Below are 11008 nucleotides of genomic sequence, written 5' to 3'. Positions count from 1 at the left end.
CCAAACTAGCAATGCCCTGATTTCCCAAACCACTGCCATAACCTCTTTGCTCAAGGGCCAGGCCCTTACTGCCCTTGGCCCAGGGAAGAGGTTGGTTAAGGTGGAGAAGCAACGAGCAACAGAGGAAGGCCTGGCTATTACAAAGCTGCAGGTAGAGGTAGCTATTGGCTGACGTAGAGGAAGAAGGTCAGGGCCCCAAAGCAGTACACTATAAAACCCCATATTCATCATTTCTGTACGGTTGTAATAATTCATATGAAGCAGGACACGTCAGATGCCTAATGAAAGGACATAATCTGCTAAAATCCATTGTGCTGTTAAAATATGCCTGTTGCTAGAGTGGATCAAGTGACAAGATTTTATTGTTAGAATCATTAAACCCATAGAAGATCGGGGATGGAAGGGACCTCAAGAGGTCATCTAGTCCAATCCCCTGATCAAAAAAGGACCAGCCTCAACTAAACCATTCCAGCCAGGGCTTTGTCAAGGCTCACCTTAAAAACCTCTAAGGATGGAGATTCCACCACCTCCCCAGGTAACCCACTCCAGTGCTTCACCACCCTTCTAGGGAAAATGGCTTTTCCTAATATCTAAACTAGAACTTATACACTGCAACTTGGGATCATTTCTCTTTCTTCTGTTACTGCCAACACTGAGAACAGCCTAGCGCCATCCTCTATGGACCTCCCCTTCAGGTAGTTGAAGGCTGCTATCAAATCCCCCCTCACACTTCTCTTCTGCAGACTCAAAAAGCCCAGTTCCTTCAGCCTTTCCTCATAAGTCATGTGCTCCAGTCCCCTAATTATTTTTCTTGCCCTCCACTTAACTCTCTCCAATTTGTCCATTTCCTTCCTGTACTGGGGGGCCCAAAATTGGACACAATACTTCAGATGTGGCCTCACCAATGCAGAATAGAGGGGAATAATCGCTTCCCAGTGATTTTTTCTGTGTGTTGGCATGTTTGAAGTTGCAAAGCCCATATTCCTTTCTGAATCTAGCCCTGAGCATGTATCTCATTTCCCTGGCCAAAATGTCAGACTGTTTCCTCACAAGGGGAACTGAAATCACTTTGATCTACAGAATAAGAGGTGTTTCAGTCAATAATAAGTAGGTGTGGAAGGATTAGATTTTTATTGGTAAATAGAGGTAAACATCAATGTCACTGTACCCACAAACCAATGGAAAATATTTCCATTGATAATAACAGGAATTTATAGCTAAGCAAAGTAATACAAATGTCACAGGAGAAGTTATTAGAGTTTGATTTAAGGATATTTACTTTGTATATTTTTCCATATGATCTTGGCAATTGGTGTTTTAACAGCTATCAATCTTGAACATTTTGGGTGTCAAAGTCTGCTGTCATTAAATAATTATTGTATCTCTTTCCCCATTGTCTGACTGCCCACTTTCCCATCACTACAGAAACTTCAATCAATTTTAAAAAATGCTTAAAAATAAGCATTGATATTATCACTAAAATTATGTATCAAAATAAAAATTGAATTCTGCCAAACTTAATAATAAGTAGCAGCGGTTCTTAATGATTTTATAAATAAAACAAAATAATGGAATGTTTTGACTGCTATTTTATGTTGAATTATGGCATGAATTAGGGCAACAAAAATGACTAGGGGGCTGGAGCACAAGAATTATGAGGAGATGCTGAAGGAACTAGGCTTGTTCAGTCTACAGAAGAGAAGAACAAGGGGGGATTTGATAGCAGCCTTTAACTACCTGAAAGGGGGTTCCAGGGAGGGTGGAGCTAGTCTGTTCTCAGTGGTGGTAGATGACAGAACAAGGAGCAATGGTCTCAAGTTGCAGTGGGGGAGGTCTAGGTTGGACATTAGGAAAAAGTTTTTCACTAGGAGGGTGGTGAAGCACTGGAATGGATTACCTAGGGAGGTGGTGGAATCTCCATCTTTAGAGGTTTTTAAGCTGCATCTTGACAAAACCCTCGCTGGGATTATTTAGCTGAGGTTAGTCCTGCTCTGAGCAGGGGGTTGGACTAGATGATCTCCTGAGGTCCCTTCCGATTCTATGATTCTATGAAATAAAGTAAAGTAAAATAATACAATTAATAAGAACATTAAAAACCATAAAATAAAATAAATTTCAACATGAATGTTTCATTTCAAAATAAAATTTTGAAGATTTCTCCAAAACTGTTTTCCAGAATTATTATTTATTATTTTTCATTTTGCAGGAAATTTCAAAGACATTTCCTTTTTTTTCTAATTCAAAATAAAAAAGAAAACTTGAAATTTCTCATTAAATGGAAATTCAGAGAATCCACCCGGTTTATAAACAAGCTCAGGCTTTCAGAGACACCTAAGAGGTCTTATTGGTCAACTTGCCTTAGCATTGAATGGAAATTGGTCCTCACGATTCCCTTGGCAGTTTGGAAAATGCCTTCTCTAGCCATCATTTCAGAGAGGCCCAAACATACGCAATAGCCTTCCCCTCCTGTTCTCCTTTGCACACCTTACCTGAGGCCATAGTATAATTACAATCTCTGTGCCAGTCCCTTTTCTGGTATTCCATACAGTAGCCATAACAACCGTGGTTTGAATTTTAGACGTGATGTTGATTTTTCAGTTTGTGTCTCATCCATCCACCAACCTTTCAGTTATAGCCACTTTCCCTGCTCCAATCTAACTTCTGGAGTGAAATCCAAGACAGTGATGACCACCTGCAAATCCTTGGATAGTGGAAGGCAAGTCTCAGACTGGGCTCTCTCTATCCAACCCACTCAGCCTGTGTGAGACCCCTACTGAGCCATGTCCTCAGCTGATGAAGAGCAACATAGTTGAGTTGAAGTCAATGGAGCTACGTTGATTTACAAGAGCCGAGGAGCCAGTTCATTTACTTTATCAACATTTCATAGAATCATAGAATCATAGAATATTAGAGTTGGAAGGGACCTCAAGAGGTCATCTAGTCCAACCCCCTGCTCAAAGCAGGACTAACCTCAGCTATAACATTTGTCAATGTTATTATTACCATAGCTCCCACTAATTACAGAGCATGCACTTTGAGGAAGGGATTGGACTAGATACCTCCTGAGGTCCCTTCCATCCCTCATCTTCTATGATTCTACGATAACCTGAACTCCACCCTCTCAACCTTCCTTTCTTCACACACCCTTTCACTGGCTGAGCTTGACCTTTATGAGGGAATGGATCCAACACTTCTGGGCCTTATTAACAGCCTCTCAGTTGGGCCTGACAGAGGGCAGCTGCTCCTTCTAAAGAGCCAGAGATGAACAGGAAATAGGAGAGGAAACTGTGGCATGACCCGCAGACCTCAAGAGGCTATTACAGGAGATGGATCTTTGACCGAGGGGAGAGCAGAAGCAGATCCTGGGAAGGGATGAAAAGCCATTCCCAACTTGGAAACTTGAAGATAGACAGACAGAGAGACATTAGGGAGGAGGGGCTGTGTCTAGCTTGAGACTGCGCTGGAAGAGTCTTCTGTGTTTATTTTTAATTCTATGTTAATAAACCAGGTGCCAAGAAGGGACTTGTGATCCTTTATGGAGTTACTGAGGAGCCCCGAGGAGGGAAATGGAGACAAGGCACTGCAGAGCCGTCCCAAGTCACCCACGAGGGGGCATTCTTGAGGTGGCCACACCATTTACACAATCCTTCAGCAAGCTGCCCTTTCCTAACCTATCCACATCATTTGTGGATATTGATGTAGTTGAGTTTTGTGCTGGGGGCACAGTTAGTTTGATCAAGAGTTTCCTTTCCCTCAAATCAGCATCTTCCAATGGAAAATTGTTGCACAGGATAATTTTTGACTGGTTCTAATAATTATATTTTAATGTATTTATCCTTCTGACATGGGTGATGTGCAAAGTGTTACTAAGATCACTCAAGAGAAGACCTGAGAATCCAACTCAGAGGTCTCCTGCCTCTCTCCTCAAGCCATTACATGCATAAGACATTGGGTCAAGCTACTGTGCCTAGTACCTTACCAGTCCATGATTAATGGGAGATTTAGGTAAACCAGGAAAGCAGGGTTAAGTACCCATGACTTTACTTCTTGTAGTGATGAGCTATTTATTGCTTCTGAATTAGCAAAGCACCCACCCATGTTGAGCCAATGGCTAACTGATTAGGATACCCGGGAACTTTCTATATTAGGCGTGGTGTTCCATTTCTCAGTCTTATCGAAAGGAAGATTGAGAGGTGTATTGGTGACAGTTTATAAGTGCCTTCATGCGGAGAAGTTACACCTACGAGAGGGGACAAAGCCTGGAGGGAGGAGTTACAAGAGGAAAATCCCAATACAGTAGATGCAGAGCAGGAGAAGGAAAGGACCTCTTGCACTAGCACCTTGAAGGAAGGTCTGGCTGGGGCCAGAGAACACCTACAGAACATGTGGAGGCAGGCTGGTCTGGGGCCAGGGGCTGTTCTGAGCCTGTTAGATTCCAGAGCCTTTTCTAGGGCAGATAGGCCTGGCATGGGACTGGTACATTTGATTTGTTCATCATAACTTATCCTCTTTCCTTCGGTGCTCTGTGGAGGAGGGAGCCTGAGAAGGGGCTGTGAGAAAGGCCTAGGCACAGGCAAAGGTGGGAATTAGCTCATGGAGGAAGCAGTGGGTCTTTACAGGCAGACCTTAGCTGCTTACGACAGGGTACCTGGACTGGAACCCAGAGGGTAGGGCAAGCCTGTGTTCCACTATCAGATAGGTGACCTGGCTGGACGGCTGATTCACAGGTAGTAGCCCCCCACATGGCCGGAGTGACAGCTGGCAGGGGGGTGCCAGAGAAGAAGACCCTGCTACGCCATGCCCAGCACCCCAGCTAGGGTGTCGCTCCTCTAGAGAAAACAATGAACCATTGGAACAAGCTCCCATGGGCATCACTGGATTCTCCATCGCCTGATGTCTTCAAATCCAGCCTGGCCGCCTGTCTGGAAGATAGGCTTTAGTCAAACACAAGGTATGAGGCTCAGTCCTCGGGTAGCTGGGTGAGATGTAATGCCCTGTTAGATACAGCGTGTTGGAGTAGAGGATTCAATGTCCCTTCTTGCCTTGAGGTCTGTGAATCTATGAACCTTCTTCTAAATAGTTGGTACTAGACATTTTAGAGACAGGAGAGCAGACAAGGGGGATGACTGGACTCCTCTGGAGTGAAAACACCTTAGCAGTTAGCAAAGAAAACACCTCCTTTGAGGTTAGGCATTTCTCTATCTCTACAACTTTCTCACTGAGTTTAGAGGTTTCCCTATTAAACTCGTTAGTATGTTCCAATAATAAATGTAATATTTACTCCACTTCATGGTGGTTGCAAATTCCCTTTAGTAGAAGTGTCCAGGGAGATGTTTCTCTCTCGGTTAATGAATGAGAGGAGGCAATCACTCTTTGGTATCAGGTAAAAGCCAGCTGTGCGAGGCAGGAAAATAGAGCTCTCGGTCCTTTTCAGCACTCTCTCGTCTCATTACACAGGTCCATGAAGAGGATGGTGACAGGATATAGACTCTAGATCATGCATCCTGGTCTCTGAAACGCTGCATGAAGAAGTCACATCAGGGATTCCAGCTTTTATTATTCCTGTTTTGGAAGAAGCACAACTTTTCTCATCAGATAAACAGAAGGTAAAGGAGAATGTATATTCTTATACCTGATCCCTTCTGTCCAGTACATAGTTTTCCTGTACACAGTAGGACCTGCTAGGGTTTGGTGAAATTTTTCCATCAAAACTCTTCATGATGGGAAATAGGATTTTCAACACAACAAATATGTTCATAGAAAGTGTCTGCTTTTCTTTAATTTTTATTTAAAAATGTTTCATTGAGAATTCAAAAACCAAAATACCAGCACATTTTCAGTTTTTTCTCTGAAAAAAAAGAAATCAGATTTTGGCTTTTTACGTTTGGGAGTTTATAGCTGCTTTTGCTCTTGGGATTTTTGTTTTAATAATTAAAAGTCAAACCTATCCATGGTGGAAATATAAGACCCGGGTAGTTCTCTAGAACCTACAGTCATGAATGACATGTAACAGAGGTACTCTCTTTCTGTGAGACACGTCGGAGCAGACAGTTTCAGATGTATGTAGAACACCCTGGGTTCCAGTTCTAGCCAGAGCGGAGCTGAGCTGGCAAGTCTTTGTGAGGATTTATGAGATTTTGAGCATCCTCGCTCACTCACTGAATGAAAAGCATCATTCAGGCTTGATGTTGGTGTAATTCCAGAGGCAGTGAGACTGCGGAGGCAGGAAAAGAGGGTAGAAACGTGGACAGATACTGACAAAATAAATTTATTCTTAGGCTAATGTAATTAATGCCTCTCAGTAAAGAATTTAACACATATCCAGTGGGAGAAAAAATGTTTGGAATAGGAAATTTTAAATCAGGTATCTAGCTAGCTGACTGTCTGCCCATGTATTGCAAACTAGCCTTCCCTCCAGAATCTATCTTGCTTGCTTGTGTTCATTATTTCTGCCTGACAGTCTGTCTCTGTTTTTCCTTCCCTTCACAATATCTATCTATCTATCATAATATGCCATCTGAGTGCTATTTTAGTTATAGAAGATAAAAGCAACCCTACAGTACATGAGGTTACAGTTTGATATGACTCCAAAAATGTGATTTCTAGCAGATTTCTAGCAGGAGAAAGAGGCAAGTACTAAAACTAATATTGTATTGTCTCTGGTAAGTTACATGGCTAGAATTTGTAAACCTGCTGAAACTTCTTAAATAAAGACATTGTTTAAAAAAAAAACAACAAATTTTATACTTGTTAACTCAAAACTTCAGATATGAGCGGATCAAGGAAATGGAATAATAAATCATAGTAATGACGGGCTGAAAAGTACCTTGAGAGGTCATCTTTCCAGTGGTTCTCAACCAGGGGTAACGTACCCCTGGGAGAGGCAAAGGTCTTTCGGGGGTAAATCAACTCATCCAGATATTTATCTAATTTTAAAACTAGGCTACATAAAAAGCACTAGCGAAGTCAGTACAAACTACAATTTCATACAGACAATGCCTTCTTTATACTGCTCTATATACTAGACACTGAAATGTAAGTACAATATTTATATTCCAATTGCTTTATTTTAGAAGTATATGGTGAAAATGAGAAAGTGAGCAATTTCTCAGTAATAGTGTCTGTGACACTTTTCTATTTTTATGTCTGATTTTGTAAGCAAGTAGTTTTTAAGTGAGGTGAAACTTGGGGGTACACAAGACAAAGCAGACTCCTGAAAGGGTATAGTTGTCTGAAAAGGCTGAGAACCACTGACCTATTCCATCCTGCCATGCTGACTATCTAGACCATCGCTGGCACATGTTTTATCTACGTTCTCTTAAAAACATTCAGTTAAGGAGAATTACAAAACCTGCCTTGGTAATCTGTCCCTGTGCTGAACTGGAATTAAGTAGAGTTAGAAAGTTTTACTTACTATACCTAAATCTCTCTTGTTGCAGATTAAGATGATTCCTTCTTTTGCAACCCTCAGTGGACATGGAGAATAATTGATCACTGTCCCTTTATAACAACCTTTTACATGTTTGAAGACTATCATCAGGTCCCCCATCAATTTTCTCGTCTCTAGATTAAACATGCCCAATTCTTTCCACCTTTCCTCACAGGGCAGGTTTCCTAAACCTTGTATCACTTCTGTTGCTCTCTGCTGAACTATCTCTTCAATTTGTCCATATTTTTCTTATTGTTTGATTCCCAAAACTGGATGCAATCCTGTAGCTGAGGACTCACTGGTGCTGAGTTGAGCAGAAGAATTACCTCCCATATCTGACATACAACACAATACCTGAGGTGCCATGTACCCAGTCAAAATGGGGATGGTTGAAATCCACCTTTTTTATTGGGTTTTCTGGTTTTTTAGCCTCTCTAAACTCCCTGAGTGTTTCACAATCACCATCACAACCCTGGTCAGCTGGTTGGTAGTATATTCCTTTTCCTATATTCTTATTATTCGAGCATAGCATCTTTCATGAACTCTATCTCCAGAGAGAGTCTATGGTACAGTGTGATTCACTGAAGATTTGTACTCCATTTGCCTCTTTCACATCTAGTGCTACACCCCCATCCCTGCCACCTGCTTGGCCATTCCTATATATTTTCTGCCCTCTTATTACTGTGTGCCATTGATTATCATTGCCCCACCAAATTTCTGTGACACCTATTATATTGCCTCCAAAACCAGAACTAAACCACAAAAATAAGATGAGACCAGATAAAACAAAATGAATCTGTTTTATATCATATTTCACAGGTTGTTATTGTTATTGCTTTTTCAAAAAGAAATATTTTTCTCAATAGAACCCATGGCAGACCCAGAACAGAGAAATCAAACATCCATCATGGGATTCATCCTCCTGGGCTTTGGGAATTTCCACGAACTGCAAATTCTTCTCTTCCCACTGTTTCTAGTGACATACGTTGTGACCATGGCTGGGAACACGGCCATCGTGGTGCTAGTTGTGGCTGATCAGCACCTTCACACTCCCATGTACTTCTTCCTTGGGAACCTGTCCTGCTTGGAGACCTGCTACACCTCCACCATCCTGCCCCGGATGATGGCCAGTCTCCTGAGTGGAGACAAGACCATTTCATTTGCTGGTTGCCTCATACAATTTTACATCTTTGGTTCTCTGTTATCTACAGAGTGTTGTCTCTTATCAGCGATGTCTTATGATCGGTATTTAGCCATATGCAAACCACTGCATTACGCAGCCCGTATGAATAGTGGCTTTTCCCTCCTGCTAGCGGTTGGATCTTGGCTCAGTGGCTTTGCAGCCGGCACCATCACAACTTGTTGGGTGTCACAACTAATTTTTTGTGGGCCCAATGAAATTGACCATTTCTTTTGTGATTACACCCCGTTGATAAAATTATCCTGCAGTGATACCAGCGAGATGGTTCTTGTGGTCTTCCTCATGGCCTGCATTTTTGTTCTTCCCCCTTTTCTCTTAACCCTCACATCTTACATGTGTATCATCACCACTATCCTGAGAATCCCCTCCAGCACTGGGAGGCAAAAGGCCTTTTCTACCTGCTCCTCTCACCTCATTGTGGTGACAGTTTTCTACGGGACCCTGATCATTGTCTACATGCTCCCAGACATGGCTGCGCTGCGCGACCTGAACAAAGTGTTCTCTGTCTTCTACACCGTGCTGACGCCCATGGTCAATCCCCTCATCTACAGCCTGAGAAACAAGGAGGTCAAGGAGGCCCTGAGAAGGGCTCTGAGTAAGACTGTGACTTCCATGAGCATTTGCAAAAGATTTTGTGGGCATTTACTGTAAGTTATAATAAAATGTGTAGAATGGGAGCTCATCAGGTGGTGCAATGAGGGAAACCACAGTGCGTGTGGGCAGTCCTAAAATAATACAGCTGTTCTAGTACCCACAGTGAGACTGGTGCTCATACCGTGGCCCCTCCCCCTGCTCCACCCCTCCCACTGAGGCTCTGCCCACACTGCAGTCCCTTTCCACCCCAGACCCCCTCCCACTTGGCCGCCTCCCTTGAGACCCCCCACCACCACACGTGCCTCTTGGGGGTGCAAGGGACTGTGGCCCTTCAAGTAGTGCTCAGGCAGGGAATCGGGGTGCTGGGAGCAGCGTTAGAGTCAGCAGGGCTTTGCCCCCCCAGCTGGGCAGAGGCTGGGCTGGGGAGCTTCCGGTGTCTTTACTGAATCTAGGACTTTTGCTGTCTAGCAGATTTGTGAATTGAAGTATCATTAAACAGTTACCACCCGTACTCACTGGGGACACAAGCTGAAGGAGAGCTTTCCCAATCCTCTTTTTCTGTTCTTCAAACAACCACCCAACCTCACCAGGCTCATCATCAGACACAAGCTGGCCACAGACCAGCAGCCACCAGCACAAAGTGACACCCGTCCCTCCCCTAAGAACAGACACAAAACCTGCAGGCCCATCTCCGCTGCTATGATGGTCAGTAGCCCCACAACACACCTGTCAGGATCCATGAGTCCTACACGTGTCTATCACAGCATGTGGTGTACCTCATCAGGTAGCAAGTCTCAGAGCAAGTCTAACAGGTCATGAAATGGCCAGCAGAAAAGGAAGTGTCTCGTAGGCTGTAGTCTACTGCTCAGGGCATCCGGAGTGTGGGAAAGAGCAGTTCAATTTCCTCCTTTTCATGAGAAGAAGGGATTTGAACATGTTTTTTCTACCTTTTAACGACATGATCGAACCATGGTGCTGAAGGTAGGATTGAAGGATCATATTTTTATTATTAAAACAGACAGTAAACCTGAATTTCATTGTACACACCCAAAATGACAAAAATATTTCAGTGTCTGAGAATAGAAATGTACAGTGAGGCAAAGTAAGAAAAATGCAGATTGAGAATTTATTAGTGTTTGATGTAAGGATATTTACCTTGTGTATTTGAACAATGTGATGTCAATTTGTGTTTTAAGGGTTATAAAGCTTAACCTTTTTGAAACTAACAGCTAGTCTCATTAACAATTATTGCCTGACCCACTCTGTTGTCTCACCCCCCCCCCATCATTTCCCACAGCTGTGAACATTTAAATCGATAAAAATGAGAAAAAACCCAACACATACAACTAATAACTTTGGACAACTGTGAACGTTTCAATGACAAACACTGGGGAAAAGGCTGACAAGTCAGGACTGATGTTATGACTCAAAATGTTTAAAAACTAAAAATTGAATTCTGCTACATCTCACTGAAAGATCTCCTAGTACGGCACACTTCCATCTCGGCCATTGAAGCTGTTCCACTCTGTATGAACAGTGGTCAGGTCTGTCACTTCTGAGGTGGAAGAGACCTGTCCAAATCCGTTCTCCTCATTTCAACTATAAGAGGGAATTTAACTGGGGTCTGCCACAGCCCAGCTGGGTGCCCAAACTGCTGGCGTAAATTTTATGAGGGAAGAAGCTGCCATCTCTTCCATTTCCTCACCATTCCCTCTGGCCATTTTGTGCAGAGTGATGTGTGTTCAGAGCCTGCCTGTGGACAAGGCTGTGCAGGTGAGATAGGC

General features: G+C 43.0%; 1 protein-coding gene across 1 annotated transcript; it reads left to right on the top strand.

Annotated features, from left to right (window-relative positions):
• The first annotated feature begins 8300 nt into the window (after window positions 1–8300).
• Window positions 8301–9281, top strand: LOC137141481 (olfactory receptor 6F1-like). The gene has a single exon (XM_067530375.1). It carries the CDS (start codon window positions 8301–8303, stop codon window positions 9279–9281), a length of 981 nt encoding a protein of 326 aa, XP_067386476.1.
• Window positions 9282–11008: the final 1727 nt, after the last annotated feature.

The sequence above is a fragment of the Emydura macquarii genome, unplaced genomic scaffold (genome assembly GCF_026122565.2).
Source record: "Emydura macquarii macquarii isolate MOO-44397 ecotype Brisbane River unplaced genomic scaffold, CSIRO-AGI_Emac_v2 contig_3063, whole genome shotgun sequence".
In the NCBI taxonomy this organism is placed as follows: domain Eukaryota; kingdom Metazoa; phylum Chordata; order Testudines; family Chelidae; genus Emydura; species Emydura macquarii.
The sequence above is the reverse complement of the archived record's forward strand: the minus strand, read 5'-3'. Positions and strand labels throughout refer to the sequence as shown.

Excerpts from the sequence above, each read along its gene's own strand:
- LOC137141481 (XM_067530375.1), top strand. The coding sequence starts at position 8,301 with ATGGCAGACCCAGAACAGAGAAATCAAACATCCATCATGGGATTCATC.